The 17,296-nt window shown below is 38.3% G+C and overlaps 2 protein-coding genes across 3 annotated transcripts in view; both read right to left on the reverse strand.

Moving 5' to 3' along the window:
• LOC108680034 (protein kinase C, brain isozyme) overlaps positions 1–3,674 on the reverse strand; it is a 74,069-nt gene extending 70,395 nt beyond the window's left edge. Inside the window, exon 1 of the mRNA XM_018168798.2 lies at positions 3,375–3,674. Within this exon, the coding sequence (XP_018024287.2) occupies positions 3,375–3,574 (200 nt within the window). The 5' untranslated portion in view covers positions 3,575–3,674. The remainder of the gene's footprint in view (positions 1–3,374) is intronic.
• Positions 3,675–11,402: 7,728 nt separating this feature from the next.
• LOC108680035 overlaps positions 11,403–17,296 on the reverse strand; it is a 33,861-nt gene continuing 27,967 nt past the window's right edge. For both annotated transcript variants that reach the window (XM_047881266.1, XM_018168799.2), the window contains 4 exons: positions 16,904–17,044; positions 16,025–16,074; positions 11,870–13,961; positions 11,403–11,582 (listed from right to left, as the gene is read on the reverse strand). In XM_047881266.1, coding sequence (XP_047737222.1) covers positions 11,512–11,582; positions 11,870–13,961; positions 16,025–16,074; positions 16,904–17,044 — 2,354 coding nt within the window. In that variant the 3' untranslated portion in view covers positions 11,403–11,511. The remainder of the gene's footprint in view (positions 11,583–11,869; positions 13,962–16,024; positions 16,075–16,903; positions 17,045–17,296) is intronic.

The following is a 17,296-nucleotide window of genomic DNA, read 5'->3' on the forward strand; positions in this document are numbered from 1 at the left end:
CGATGGACAGACCGACGTGCAACACTGCATCTGGCGATGGACAGACCGACGTGCAACACTGCATCTGACGATGGACAGACCGACGTGCAACACTGCATCTGACGATGGACAGACCGACGTGCAACACTGCACCTGACGATGGACAGACCGACGTGCAACACTGCATCTGGCGATGGACAGACCGACGTGCAACACTGCATCTGACGATGGACAGACCGACGTGCAACACTGCATCTGACGATGGACAGATCGACGTGCAACACTGCATCTGACGATGGACAGACCATAATATTACAGCGAATAATGTTACAGCGCACAGTGACACAGCACAGTGTTACAGCGCACAGTGTTACAGCGCACAGTGTTACAGCGCACAGTGTTACAGCGCACAATATTACAGCGCACAGTGTTACAGAGCACAGTGTTACAGAGCACAATATTACAGCGCACAGTGTTACAGTACGAGCAGCAGGCTCAATACACTGAGCTCTCTGTGTTGTGAACGCTGCATTGATATTCTGGTTCGTGTTACGGATTCTTCTTGTAGTCATCTTACTCATGCTAACATGCATCATGTCATGCTGCGCATTAATCATGTTGTGTGTTAACATGCATCAGATCATGTATAAGTACAATGCAGTATAATGGAGTACAATGATACAGTACAATGCTGGACTGGTGCAGTATAATGCAATACAATAATACACTACGATATAGTATAATGCTGAACTGGTACAGTATAATGCAGTACAATAATACACTACAAAGCAATACGAAGATACAGTACAATGCTGGCCTGGTACATTATATGGCACGAGTCCCGCAATAATCAAAAAAAAAAAAAAAAAACAAGAAAACAGACTAAAAACTAGGAACTGCTTGACCTTTTAACCAGAAGCTCTGCGCACAAATACATAGTTTTTTTGCGCTATAGTATTCACGTATATACACGTAAAGCCATTACATACACATTAAACCTATTCTAAGCTGATCCAGACGAGTTTATTTAAAAGCCAGCATTGCAGAAGTGAACACTTGCAGGCTGCGCATTGACAATAAAGTTGCAGTGTCAGCCTTTTGATTCCGACGGTGAAGAGACAAGCTTTCCGTGCGGCCACAATACTGAAGAGCAGTCATAACAATGGGCTTATGGCGTGCAGTGCCAGACGTACAGACGCATATATCCTGAATTGCAGTGAAGGAATTTTAGTTCTTTAAAAAAATGGTATGATCTTATGTGTGACTTCGATATAGATGAGTAGGCTTGAGGTGTAGAGGAGTAGACTTGGGTATAGAAGTGTAGACTTGAGGTATAGAGGAGTAGACGTGGGTATAAAGGTGTAGGCTTGAGGTATAGAGGAGTAGACTTGGGTATAGAAGTGTAGACTTGAGGTATAGAGGAGTAGACGTGGGTATAGAGGTGTAGACTTGAGGTATAGAGGTGTAGACCTGTCTCTTATACACATCTAGATGTGTATAAGAGACAGGATACGAACCCTTTGATGGGCCAAAATGGTCAGGATGACCCACTCAGGGGCAAAAATTGCAGTGGCATTTTGGCTTAGTTTCACTCATTTCTCTGAGTGTTGAGGAGAAACCGCGTTGCATTAATAATAATGGCTAAAATAATGACAATAATTCCATTTTCACATGAAAATAAAAAATTCCATTTTCAAATGAAATTAGAATTCAAATAATTGAATTATTTGAAATGAATTCAAATAATTTCATTTTCAAACGACAATAATTTCATTTACATATGAAATTGAGGGAAACCCTTCTGAACGTATCAATGTTTGAGCGAACGCTCAATTTCCAATGGTCGCCATATCCGCAAGATAGAACAGCAACAACTCGCGCAAAATAGCGAATAACTTAAAAGCTTCAGGTTAAGAACTCATCTAAATGGTAACTGTGTTCCTATCAAGCCGCTCCTTGGCTGCCTTACCGTCCGACTTAAACACCCAGAAAAATGACGGGGGTTTTGTCGCTGGGGAATCCTTCGACGGTAATATCCATGGTTGATAATATCAATACTCGATTTTTTATAATTTTTGTGATACAACATCCATATTTCTCTATATTTATAATATTTATACGTTTTTATAGTTCTTATTACTACTGAATATATCAGGCTTTCTCAGTTCGGAAAAAATAGACGCAATGCATAACGTAAAACGTTGGATATTCAAACCTAAGCTTTGCACGTCATTCATGGAGATGATCGTGTCTTTTATTATAAAAAATATTTCCGGCCATCGTGTTTTTTTCTACTGAAATTTATACTTGTTCAATATTCATACTATTCCTACGAAGATATCGTGTAAGATAACCGTACAGAGACAGTCAGCACTCAGAGCAATGAGGGCTGTCTCTTATACACATCTAGATGTGTATAAGAGACAGGGTGTAGACTTGGGTATAGACGATGGAGTAGACTTGGGTATAGAGGAGTAGACTTGGGTATAGAGGAGTAGACTTGGGTATAGAGGAGTAGACTTGGGTATAGAGGAGTAGACTTGGGTATAGAGGAGTAGACGTGGGGTATAGATGAGCAGACTTGGTATAGAGTAGGCTTGAGGTATAGAGGAGTAGACTTGAGGTATAGAAGAGTAGACTTGAGGTATAGAGGAGTAGACTTGAGGTATAGAGGAGTAGACTTGAGGTATAGAGGAGTAGACTGGGTATAGAGTAGTAGACTTGGGTATAGAGTAGACTGAGTAGTAGACTTGGGTATAGAGTAGACTCGGGTATAGAGTAGACTCGGGTATAGAGGAGTAGACTTGGGTATAGAGGAGTAGACTTTATAGTATATAGTAGACTTGGGTTAACGTTCAATCTTCACAGTTATAACCATGTGGATTATAACCCAACAGTTTCGGGGGATCACATTTGTTATCGGCAGCTCGCTGATAATTACCGAAGACATTATCGCGAGGGATTCCCACGGGTCGTCATGCCGCTGAAATGTTCACGTTCGTCCGCATTAGGAATAAGCACTTGCAATATTTAGTACCAAATGGAAAGGCAGGCAATCGAACATGAGTAAATGCTACATTGGCAGTATGGAAACTGGAACGGTCGCGAACAAAATGTTGCATTTTTATTAGCAATATGAATATAGCACAGAGAGATTAGATCATAAACATGTCATTGATACATGCGGGATAAGATTACGGTAGAAGTGACGACAGGTAAAGTTAGGTTAGCAGCAACCATGCAAGAACAAAAACAAAAGGCGTGCCAGTCACAGAGGCCAGGGCGATGGTATTGCAACACGATGATGCATGAACAGTTTATTCCTATACGTACTTCTATATAATCTATCTGCTATAAATGAACGTGGATTTTGACGGTTCTCATAGGATACTCACCAAATGAAGTCTTTGCAGTGGCTACAAAACGTCGGCTGCTTGAAGAATCTTGGAATAAAAGGGTGATCTTTTATCATGAACACATTTTTCTTTTTCAAAGCTCCTTTTCTGCCACGTTGACCACGACCAAAGGCCGTGTTCATGTCACTTCCAGAATCATCCTCTTCTTCATGGTTGTTTGGCTGTTGATCTCCTGTCATCTTGAGTCGCACTAAACCTCGGAAGCAAACAAAATATTTCAACCACAGAACGTCGCACGTCCTACCCCTCCCACGACTAAGCCACCACTGACTGCCTCTACTCACTCGGACTCGACGATTCGTCTGCGGTCAGTGCCGCTCGTTCGCTCGCTGGGCGAACTTTACGGATGTGAACGATATTTTGTGACAGTCAATCCATTTTTTAAACTCATTCTCTTTATATATTCAACGCATGATCAAAATTGATTGGTTTTCAGGCTATAAATGTTAAATTTTAATTAATTCTGATATGATGCAAATTGGAATTATTATTGCTATATTATTGAGGAATTATTCATTGCTATTGCCTATTGACCATCATTATTGAACTAACTTTTGCTCAAAAACCAAACCATTTACTCTCATTGCATGCCAAAATTGCTATGAATATCGATCACATTTACATACAGGACCAGCAACATACATTTACATTTTGACCTTGAAAGCCCGTTGGGCAGACGAAGAATATTGACATACACTTCGCTCAGTGGGAAATCGTCGTCTGCTGGCGTAAGGATGTTCGTCTTGAATGCAGGACTCTTGCTTCCTCTTCTGATCAAGATGCTTCTTTTACTGTAAGAAATAAGCTAGGTTTGTTTTACTATCATTCATAGCATCCTCCTAATAGTCAAATGAACAATGAGAAACCAACAACAAATTTGTTCGTCGCAGGATATGACATGAGTAAATGAAGCATGGAAAATACAAGTGTAGAGAAGATGAAACGCAGTACATGCGTAGGAGATTCTTTCTATTTTGTCATACGATGCTAAAAAACAGTTGAAATTCAAGAATATTGTTAAAGTAGCCGTTCCACTATGATTTTTTCGGCCTAATTCAGTTTGTCTATCGTAATTATCATTTGCGTAATGAATACGGTAAACAATGTTGAAGTTTGTTTTGAAGCAGATATATCGCTAAACTGTTTTTAGATACTTGGGTGACATTATTTTGTATCAAAATAAATTTTTGTGAAGGGTGTAAATCATTATAAATAATTTTAACGATAGAAATACGTATTTCACTTAAAAAATTAACTGAACTGCGTTAATTTGATTATATACATGGAACGAAAGTTTAGATTACTTACTATAATTTCCACACGATAGTCGACATGATACACATTTCCACCTCAGTCCGTTCTTGATAGCATTTATTGATTTATTGACACAATTTCGTGTCTGTATTCCAAACGATCCGCCTTGCAGGTGTAGGTTTGGCCCCGTCTTTGTTTAACAAACTGTGAATAGAAACTAAAGCGTTCACTATTCAACCTACTAGTGCCTTTATTGCCTTTCACTTCAACCCCAACTACGCTATTTACTAACAATAATCTTAACCCATTTACAACTGGCGTGTTAGAGTTGAAAACGTTAAACGAGGAACGTTAACTGACTAAATAAATAACTGTATAAATTACAAAGAAATTTAAATGATAACAAAGTCTCGTCATTATCCAGAATTGTCTACCAAGACGAAATACAGGCGTGACTTTTTGGTTGTTCCACTTAAAAAAATTTGTTGGGTTATGTTGTCCAAATAATGACACTTTTTGCGCGTAGCTAGCACGGATACGAACCCTTTGATGGGCCAAAATGGTCAGGATGACCCACTCAGGGGCAAAAATTGCAGTGGCATTTTGGCTTAGTTTCACTCATTTCTCTGAGTGTTGAGGAGAAACCGCGTTGCATTAATAATAATGGCTAAAATAATGACAATAATTCCATTTTCACATGAAAATAAAAAATTCCATTTTCAAATGAAATTAGAATTCAAATAATTGAATTATTTGAAATGAATTCAAATAATTTCATTTTCAAACGACAATAATTTCATTTACATATGAAATTGAGGGAAACCCTTCTGAACGTATCAATGTTTGAGCGAACGCTCAATTTCCAATGGTCGCCATATCCGCAAGATAGAACAGCAACAACTCGCGCAAAATAGCGAATAACTTAAAAGCTTCAGGTTAAGAACTCATCTAAATGGTAACTGTGTTCCTATCAAGCCGCTCCTTGGCTGCCTTACCGTCCGACTTAAACACCCAGAAAAATGACGGGGGTTTTGTCGCTGGGGAATCCTTCGACGGTAATATCCATGGTTGATAATATCAATACTCGATTTTTTATAATTTTTGTGATACAACATCCATATTTCTCTATATTTATAATATTTATACGTTTTTATAGTTCTTATTACTACTGAATATATCAGGCTTTCTCAGTTCGGAAAAAATAGACGCAATGCATAACGTAAAACGTTGGATATTCAAACCTAAGCTTTGCACGTCATTCATGGAGATGATCGTGTCTTTTATTATAAAAAATATTTCCGGCCATCGTGTTTTTTTCTACTGAAATTTATACTTGTTCAATATTCATACTATTCCTACGAAGATATCGTGTAAGATAACCGTACAGAGACAGTCAGCACTCAGAGCAATGAGGGAGACTTTGTCTTAATAACGATGCACCTTCAGCGCTTATGAAGGACATCCCAACTCAGTTTGACCGGCAAATGGCGTATCAGAGCTACATGCAGAAATTGTATCACTATTTGGACACTGTGACTCACCAATTTTTTTGAGTGTATTTCGCTCAGAGACGCGGTTGGTTGCGCGGCCTTCCCACGGCGGGCAAGATATAACATTTCAGCGTTTTTTTTCTTTTTCACTTTTTTCCAACAGATTTGCATTGTGTTACGTTGATGTATTAGCGTATCATAGGAGTTTTATCTCATGGTTAAGTGATATTTTAATAGGTTAGATATAATTTTACCAAATATTATACACAATTGTGTAAAATATTTCATTGAACGCGCAATACAGACGTTCCTGCTGACGTCATCAATAATAATTCGTAAGTCTGTCGCTGGTAATGGAAAAAAATGATTATAACGGCACTATAATGATGCTATTGCAGTTAAATTAGTTGTTATTAAAGTCTGTTACGTACAAATAGAATGTACGTAAATAGAATGATAGAATGTAAGATTGATATGATAGATAGAATGTAAGATTTGAGTATTTACTTTTGCAGGAACTTTAAAAACTTCATCGATCACTTCTTGTTTATATCGTTCGCTTGGGCAAGGACACTCATGACAGTCTTGTTATGCTGAAGGAATTTCTTATTATAAAATAAATATATTCATCCGAAAAGCGACTATATTCGAAATAGATTTCACGGGCAGTTTGAAATGCTTAGAAATTCTATTTGATATTTGGGGTTGAGTTTCTCCCAGCAATTAGTGATTTTTCAAGAATTTCAGCATCGATTTCTTACGTATTTTTCTTGCACATTTCTTACGCGGCATTCGAGATCAAACTTGCATCGGTAAAGCCGATGCAAGTCTACTGCTTTTCAGTAGATAATTTCTGCTGCAATTTAATGCGACGACAGAAAACAGGATAAGAAAACATTTAGTAAGAAACTCGTGTGTTCTCAGCACGGCTAAAGTAGAGAATTATTTAAAGATAGTGAAGCATTTTCGTACAAGTCGCTAAACTTAATATAATTTACACTTCCAAATAATATCAAACAGGAAGACGCAAGATTCAACTTGAAACTTATCATATTAATCAGTGTGTTTACAATTCCTAATTAATTTATTTACTATTACGATTCGCATTAACTCTTGTATTTATAATTATAACTCGCATCATTATTAATCACGTACAGTAAACAACCTCAGTAAATCGGTGGTGTGGGGGCCAAAGCTCCTCCTGAAAATTGGTGAGTCTCGCAAAATGGGGAACAATTTTTACAATTAGTCTTTAAAGTTATGAAATATTCGTTAAGAATTTCACTAGACTATCTAAAAAATGTGCAATTTATCGCAGGAATCTCTAGTAACCCCAATGCAAGTTTAACTCCAAGAAACAATCGAAATAAAAATTCAAAACATCATTAATAATTTTCACACAATTTAGTTCAAAATATAAAACAAATAGTAGTCAGATAAGACTAATCTTTGCGTACTATGAACAACTTGAATAATGCGAGGCTCGAGTGGACATTTTGCTACACTCAGAGAAATAAGAATTTGTCCAAATAACGACGCACTTTTTGCTCTTGTGTGGGTCATCCTGACCCAGTTTAGCCCGCATAAATGATGAAAGAGTGCTACGTGCAGGAAGTGTATCACTATTTGGACAATGTGACCCATTTATTTTTCAGATTATTTTCTGTCTCGGGCAGATAGTAAGGCCGCAACGAAATCACCAGCATATATGATGCATTCTTTGCATAGTAAATTAGTTTGCATATTCGAGTACCGCGACGCATAATTGAGCAGCAACTCCTTATTATAAATCTATATCTTCTGACATCATTCTTCAATATCATTCAAATGACAATTCATCGCAGAGTTAAACATCCGTCGTTAATAGTAAGGCATTTCACATCCCCCGTACAGGATGTTTAATTCTATATTATTAATATCTATATTTACATTAATACAGAACACATTCTATACATAAGTCCCCACTAATAACTCGAGACAAATGCAACGCTGTGAGAAGAGGGAGGCTTTCTCCTCTCTCAATATCTTACGTTATCAAACATTTCTTCGTCAAATTCCTTTCAGTGCCTAAAGTTTTCCATTCAGAGCATCACAACAACGGGACAAGGAAGATTTTTTGTTGAATTTATTATTTTTTTCACGGTATTACTTTTTCATGGTATTTTTTTACAAGGTATTACTTTTTCACGGTATTGTACGTACAACCCTGGATTTATCGCTGAAAATTTGTGCGAGTGGACTGTTCAGCACCAAACATTTTACACAGCAATACACGTAAACCAAATATTGAGGGATTTTACTTCGTCCCACATTTCACATTTAATATAAGTATTTACCTAGAAAAAATAAATTTACATTCGCTTAGTGAAATTATACTGAATGAGCGGTGGCTTGATAGTGACGAAAACATCGTATAAATTTAGCGATAACATTGTAAACCGAAATTAGATATAACATTCGTTACATACTCATTCAACATGACTCTTAGTCAAGCAAAAAACATTTAAACAGCCGCAACATATCTGCTACTATAACGTATTAGTAACTACAACATTCGGTTTCCTATAACATTTGCTATAACATTTCTGTAAGTAAGGCAGCTTCTTTGCATATGTTCAACACTCGGGACGGTAGGCGGCCTCTTACACTCAACATTACAAACAAATAATCAACGAACAATCAACAGATAATATCAATCAAAAGAGATTCAACAAATTTTTACACGATTCGATGCGCATGTTGCATTCAAGTTCCAGTCTGCGTAGCATGATTTTAATAGGAGACATTAATTATTAATATTATTATTATTATAGTACGAACCGATTTACCAAATATGCATTAGTACAAATCTGTACGTGACTGAAAAATAATAAAGTTCACGACCCAGAAACATTACAAAAATAACGCGTTCCACAATATCGAGTGATTGCGATTAGTTAACAAGGCGAAGAATTGCTACATGTAAATATCTAGCATTTAATTATCAAATGCATGTAAATATCTAGCATTTAACTATCAAATGCCTGTAAATATCTAGCATTCAATTATCAAATGCATGTAAATATCTAGCATTCAATTATCAAATGCATGTAAATATCTAGCACAGAAACATGATCGGTAGACTTGTTAACCATTTCATGCAACGTATCTATGAAAATTGTAATTACCAGCCAATGTAAGCTTCAGTTGAGTAACAAAGACAACATATAACTTTCAGTTAATCCAAGTGTCTGCTACAATCCAAGTGTCTGCTACAATCCAAGTGTCTGCTACAATCCAAGTGTCTGCTACAATAGAAGTGTCTCCTACAATCCAAGTGTCTGCTACAATCCAAGTGTCTGCTACAATGTTAATATTTTAAGGGATGTTCATGCCGAAACTGAATTACGATAAATGTATCAAGTTCATAATTTTTTTCCTATATTCTTTGTTTATTGATCGATTAATTCTACGGTATTGATCTACTTATTATCTACTTATCCTACTTAGATATTGATCTACTTACTCTACGAAGATATTACGTGTTTTAGCCTCTGCAACACAACACTTCTGAAGGCGTTTCGTCGAGTAGAAACTAAAGTCAATAGCACAAACTTGCAATATCAAAAGAGAGTACAATTAAACTACATCGAGACATAATAAATAATCGTTCAGTAAACTAAGTCCTCCGTTAAAACCAATATATACAGAAAACATCATCTTGCTTCGGCAAGAAAGGCTGTGCACACAAAAAGGGATTAAGCGGAAGCGTTATAAAAATTTGCGTTCTGAAGAATATCAACGAACGCCCTAAGTATAGTAAACGAATGAAGAGAGAACAAATAAGAAATAATGAACAATAGAATTAGAAAAAGATATTTCAAGTGCGCCAAATAAAAGTAGCATAAAATTATAGAGATTCACATACATTTGTTCGTCAATGGCGCTAGACACTAAAACTAAGTCAGGCGCGCTGCCACGCTCACAAAAAAATGTCTGGTCATATTGTCCAAATAGTGACCCATATAATATAATAGTGAGTCAGAATGACCCACACCAAGCAAAAAATGCATCGCTTATTTGGACAATAACCCATTCATTTTCCTACGTGCACCGAAGACGCATCTCATCATAAGAAGCTTTTCAACTAACAAAACAACGTCACATTATAACGCTAGACCAGTCCAACGCTTATTAGTTAAACAACGATCAAATATATCAACACTTTCGTTTCGAAACATTAATCTCGTCATTAATCTCTTTACTAAATCTTTCTTTAATCACCATTAATCTATCTTCAATCACCATTAATCCTTCCTTTAATCACCATTAATCCTTTATTTAATCCGTATTAATCCTATACTCTCGTAAATCCTACTTTGTTCAGAGCGCATTGCAAGCTCTCGTCACATAAATACAATAACTTGCTTCAAATTCAGTCTTGTACACTCAGATAAATAAGTGGAAACTTTGTCCAAATAGCGCGGCACTGTTTCCATTACGTGGACATTGTTGACCCAGCAAAAGGCGTAATCGGTGGCACGTGCAGGAAGTGTGTCACTATTTGCACGACATTACCCACTTATGTTTCTGAGTGTACGAACGTTTCACGGTTGCCACAATCTCTTATGAAGCATTTAAAGACGGTTTCAATTAAGATGATATTCACCAGTAATTTAATTTAATTCGGTGATTATATTCAGCTGAACGAACTTTATTTAGCGTTAAGCAACTAACTAGTCAGATGAATTTAGAATTCAGGTAAGAATAGCATTACAATAAACATATTGACCATTTAGTACGGCGTACTAATATCACAATATTAGTGAACAACAAAATAAAGAATTTACATGCATGGCAGCAAGTCAAATTTTTATACAAATGGCCCGAGTCAGGAAGTTTTTTTACATAAGCAAGACCGTAAACTTTATTAACGATTTAATTGTTAAGAAAAATAGAGCTTCGCTGCCTGGTTTAAAAAGCATGCGAATTGTCGATAAAAAAATCATGAAGATTGCGTTTATAAGAGGACGTGCCACTCAGAAAAATGAGGAAGATTGTCGAATAGCGATACAATTTTTTTTACCTTCACTCTGACCCAGATTAAAGCCATAGAAGGAACTATCACTACGCGCACCATAAAGTATGTCGCTATTTGGATAATCTGAGCCACGTATTTGTCTGCGTGATGCACGAGGAGTAAGTGTGTCACTATGAAGACAATATGACACATTTATTTGTCAGCGAGATGCACGAGGGAGGAGTAAGTGTGTCACTATGAAGACAATATGACACATTTATTTGTCAGCGTGATGCACGAGGGAGGAGTAAGTGTGTCACTATGAGGACAATATGACACATTTATATTCATCAGAGGCACGACGATGTGCAGATCACAGATATTGCTGGCGGGCGGGGGGCGGACTGGCCGACGGGCGTCTTGCTTTTTGTGACCGCGGAAAACCTGCAAAAATATCATTATAATAAAAATAATTAAATAAAAAGTCTGTAGAATTATAGTTCACACGACAAGGAGCTGATGAGGAAGCAATAGCATGGAGAGAGGGAACACAAATTTCTGACAACGATCAGAACTATACACTTCCGTTATTTAAATTGTAAGAAAACATTGTGCGAAGTAAGTTAGGAATATAATTTTTTTATTAATATATAAATAAATATACTACATTTTATGAATAGTTGGATAAATTATAGGATCTTATAGACAAACAACAAGCAGTTTACACTCACCACAGTCCTGTACCACTGAAGTGAACATGCTGTGGCCAACGCTAGCGCTTTTCTGAAGAGGGCTCATGCTGCCGTTACTTCCGTTGCCGTTACTGCCGTTTCCGCTGCAACCGTTTCCGTTACTGTTATTATCACTGGTCTTATTTTTAACGGTGCTTCCGTTACTGGATGAGGATGAGAGACCTGAGTCAGTTTGATCTCCGGTTAAACTTCTCATGAACTTAAATTTTCCTAACGCCCGCGCCAAAGGCTTAGGCGACGTTGGTGATTCAGGTCCAGTATACCTACTTTCATTTGTTGAATTGTTCTTCTTGTTGCTATCAGGTTTACTGCCTTTCTTGCTAGATTTTCCTTTGAATGAGTAAGGAGATGAAGAAGAATTCGAGGAATCGGCGGCGTTTGGGATTTTGCTTTTTTGGGACGCGGAAGCGCTTCGGTCTTCGGCCGAGTCTTGGACATTTTCTGGGACTTGGCAACGAGATTCAGCTCCAACTTTACGACTTTTATTTACATTGCCTTTTGATGACGGAAGCTTCTGATTTTTCTTCTTTCCACTGGGTTTCTGACCTGCATCATCATCATCATTTTGAGCCCCAACCACGTTCGTTGCTCCATCACCACCGTACTGTGACATCACCCTCTCATCTTTGTACTGTGATGACATCACACCATCACCTCCACATTGTGACATTACCTCATCACCTACGTATGACGACATCACCCCATCACCCCCTCCAACATCAGTTCCCTGTTTGCCAGCTCCACGGTTGGGATGAACGTACGATTTTTTAGCGAGCTGCAAGGGGCTGAGTTTTGTGCTTGAGTTCACATTGCCCCTGAATTTCTTGAATAAATTTGGCATAGAAAACTTGCTGGTCGCCTGAGGGTTAGGCGGTGTTTTGGACACAGTATCAACGCCGTTGATTTTGTCGGGGCGTTCCAAGCTGCGGTTCTGTGGCTGAGATTGGTTAGGACTGCGAACTAAGATAGCGCTTGAGGTCAACGATCGTTGTAGGTATGCGTGAGGGGAGTTTGGTGGGTGACTTGTGATGGGGTGATGTGAGGGTGATGAGCCAGGGTGATGTGGGGGTGATGAGCCAGGGTGGTGAGGAGATGATTTACCAAGATGCTCTGGTGATGACATTGAGTCGGTATTTGAGGGCGGCGTGTGATGAGAGGGTGACGATGTTGACGTGTGTTGATAAGGTTTTAAGGTAGAACCGCCAAAGAAAGATGGCGCTCCTACAGATAACACGTCTCCGGATGCTCGTCTGTTGGGAGATGAGGTGCCGTCTTGACCAGCTGACGAATTGCTTGACGAAGCTAGCGACGACTGAAGTTGAGTCTGACTATGACCTGACGATGAAGTAGAAGGAGGGGACGAGTAAGGCTTGTCTGACTTATGACGGCCGTTGGCATTGTGAAGACGAGGATCAGAAGACGAAGAGGAAGTGTTCGAAAGATCGGATGAGGTTTTTGTGGTCCCTTGCTTAGCAGGTCCCTGCGTTGTAGACGAGGACGACGACGAATGAGGTCCATGATGATGGTGTTGATGTTGCACCATAGAATGCTGATGATGATGGTGGTGGTGGTAGTACGAGTCACTGGTATTGTGGTGATGGTGAGTAGAAGTAGTATTGGTACCACTATTTCCGCCATGGTAGCTCTGCCGTTTGAGTTGTTGTTCGTCGCGTTTGCCATTCCGCTTCTTAATGTCCGGTAATTTTGTATTATTCGGACTCTGACGTTGACCCACTTCTTGGGTCCCCCTGGTGGGTCCATCCTCAGGAGGGTCCCCAGTTCGGGACAGGTCCCCCATGGAGCTGCTGTTGCCCCGGGACCGGGACACAGGGACCAGATTGTCACTATCTTGTGGCCCGGAAGGTGCAAAAGATTGGTTGTTGCAGGAGGTAAAGTTGCCGTGGGAGTGCATACTGGAAGAAATAAGTGGTGCATGTGCAGGTGAAGTGCAGGAAGAAAGTGTTGCAGGAGGCACAGGAGGAGGCAGGAGGAGGTGCAGGGCCGTCTTGGCAGGAAGTGCAGGAGGAGAAGCAGGAGGGTTGCCCTCAACACCGCCAGCTCCGTGGACGCTCTGCAGTGAGCGCGCAATATTAGATCTCGCGTCAGGAAGGGTCTAAATTACCTCAAGCGCCGGTCTAATTTCAGGACTAAAGCAATCCATGGAATTTATAATTCGTAATACAAATCGACTCAAGCAGGTGAAAACAATCATCCCAGTTAAAGATTTCAATGCCAACATTGGAAAACACAAAAAATCGGAGAGTAAACAAAAGAGGAAAGAAATAATGTGCTGTTAGCATAAAAAATCACTAGTACAAACGCGGTTCCGTCAATAGGAAGTTTGGCCGCAAAATAAACTGGGCGACACAAGAACGTTGGCAGCAAAACTGAATAAAGCAAGGGAGGTCAGCAGGGAAATAATAGGAAACGAATGAGGAAACGCTGCAAATCTGCTGTTATTGAAACAACGAATATTATCTGGCTTACGACACGAGAAAAACACTACGAAGGTAAGAATACGGGGGTAAGAATACGAGGGTAAGAATACGAGGGTAAGAATACGAGGGTAAGAATACGAGGGTGAGAATACGAGGGTAAGAATACGGGGGTGAGAATACGAGGGTAAGAATACGAGGGTGAGAATACCAGGTAAACAGTCCCAAAAGAACTATACAAACGAAACATAAGAGCAGACCATGACAATGAAAACAATAAGATGAAAAATGCTAGACCAGCAAGGGCGTCTATGCAGGGGGAAATGAGGGCATAATATAAGGGGAACAAAACGAAAGAAAACGGCAAGGGGTATAGGGTGAGGACAACAGCACGAGGGGAACAAAACGAGGGAAATAGCACGAGGGTAAGACCACGTCTCGAACCTGCATGCGTCACGATGACGTGACAGACCAGCAGTGGGGCGGCAGGGCGGGCGATGTCTGGCCGAGCAAGGAAGGCGTGAGACTACAAGCGACAGCACCACAGAGTTTGTGACCAACACAAACGTTAATGCGACAAACAAAGCCCATACAATGTAAATAATTTGAATAAAAGATCAAAGAGAATCGTTTGAGAGCAGACATGAAATCGACATAAATGACAGCCGAGGTTGAAGAACGAACAGAAGTCAAACATAAAAAAATCAATAATATAAAAGGAAAAGATGACCGCTAGAAAAAAAAATATGAAACTACGCAACTAGAAGCATGTGCAGTAATTTTAATTGTGCATTACTCTAATGTGAACAAATACACCTTTTACAAAAAAAAAGAAAGAGAAGAACTAAAAAAATTGAAGTACGTAATTATTAAATAAAAAGATAAGTACATTGTACAAGAAAAAAATGTGGAGATAACGTACGAAAATAATTAAATCAGTGAAAAATGTGCTGGAAAACATAGAGCATAAACACGTATTGTGCTACAGTAAAGAATAGGGTTCGTCCGTTTGGCCCTGAAATCAGAACAGGAATATTAGCATCAAATAAATAACTGACATTAATTGAGATTAAATGATACTAAATAGGTATATAAGAGTGATCGTCAGTAATATCGATCAAAGATAAGCAAATAAATGAGTCAGTTAAGCTTGTAGAAAATTTTTCGAAAAGTTCTCCTATACTCATAACCTCTTCCTCCAATACTCATAACCATCAGACATTTCTGCCTCCATAATTACTCATTACAACATAATGAATTATTTCCCAGCATGCAGATATAGACATGAATGAAGTATGAATTAATTAGCACTCGCATATATGTACTCGTAAGTACGACGTTGACATGAATGTGCTTTAGCATGATAACGGCATGACTGATGCAAGCATAAAAGCATGATCTCGACATGAATGATACTTGCATATCAGGCATGAAATACTGGGAGGAATATCAGCAAGATATATCAGGAATCATATAGACATGATATAAACATTAATGCTATATCAGTAATGGTATAGACATTAACACAATGAAAAAAGGTACATGAGATACAGCATGATGTAGATTGAGATACATTAGCAACATTGAGATACAGCAAAATATATCAGGAATCTTATATATAGACATTATATCAACAATGTCTATATCAGTAATAGTATAGACATTAACACAATAAATAAAGGTACAGAGCAGCACTCACCCTCCTGTGTAGCTGCGGTGACGTTGTGGTGTAGCGGCCGTCACTCGTGCCTGTGATCCGGACGTTAACTTAGAATGTTTTATGTTAGTCAGTTATAACTTGTTAAACTATTTACAAATGAAGCTTCACTAGAGGCATTACTAGAGGCTTCAACAGACTTCAATCAATAGCCGTTTCACTAGATAGTCGATATATTCAAGAAAATAGTCCTATATGTTACGATAAGAAGTACAAATATCACAGAAAAGGTTCTAACCACAAAACTAATATTTGAAAGCTACCGATTTTTTCAACGGATAAATTTAGCTTGATTATTCAATTATAACAATGATGATAAAATATCTATACATTAATTTAAATATAACATAGAGCAAGAAGCACGTCAACTAGCCGCTTCTTATTATTCCGAGTCGCTGTTGTATTTTATATCGTATTGAAATAATATCATAGTGTGTTAAAAAAAACAAAGAGCTTAACTTACAAATGTACTGCGGAGAACAAATTCTTTATTAAATATTAACGCAATCTCAAATTTTTTTAATTAATAATAATTGTAAAATAGATGAATGTTGAAATTAATATTAGTGGTAGGTATCCCTAACAAATTGTTAAATAAATAAATATTGAATTTAAAATGATTTTTTTCAATGAATAATAATGTTAAAAATAATGAATGTATAAATGAATAATAGTAGTACCGGTAACCCTGATGAATTGTTAAATAAATATAAATGGAATTTATAATGAATTTTTAAATGAATAATAATGGTAAAAATAATTAATGTAAAAATGAATAATAGTAGTAACCTCGATAAATTGTTAAATAAATAAAAATCTAATTAAGATGAATTTTTATATGAATAATAATATAATATGAACCTTGTCTGCCGGGGTCTGGCGGGGTCTCCGCGCCCCCCACGGCAGAATGTCGCTTGACCCGCGGGGGCGCCACGGGGACCGCGGGCTGCAGGTCCCCTCCAGGGGGCCGCGCCCCACGACGTAACCGGACAGCTGAGTCTCCTGAAGGTGCGGGAGATCTCAAGTGAAATAAACTATTATCAATTAAATATTATGAACGGCTTTAAATTATGATACATATTACTAATAATAATAATATAATAATAATAGCGGTTTCAGTGTTTCTTAAGCCGTAGGCCTGTCGCCGATTCTTAACATCGCAGAACATTCACAGCATTTTGCGGTCTCGAACTCGCAACTCACTGCTACAATTCTGCTGTGCTTAAGGGGACCTGCTGCCTAAAATTTTCAATT

Source organism: Hyalella azteca, unplaced genomic scaffold, assembly GCF_000764305.2.
Source record: "Hyalella azteca isolate HAZT.00-mixed unplaced genomic scaffold, Hazt_2.0.2 contig980, whole genome shotgun sequence".
Classification (NCBI taxonomy): Eukaryota; Metazoa; Arthropoda; class Malacostraca; order Amphipoda; family Hyalellidae; genus Hyalella; species Hyalella azteca.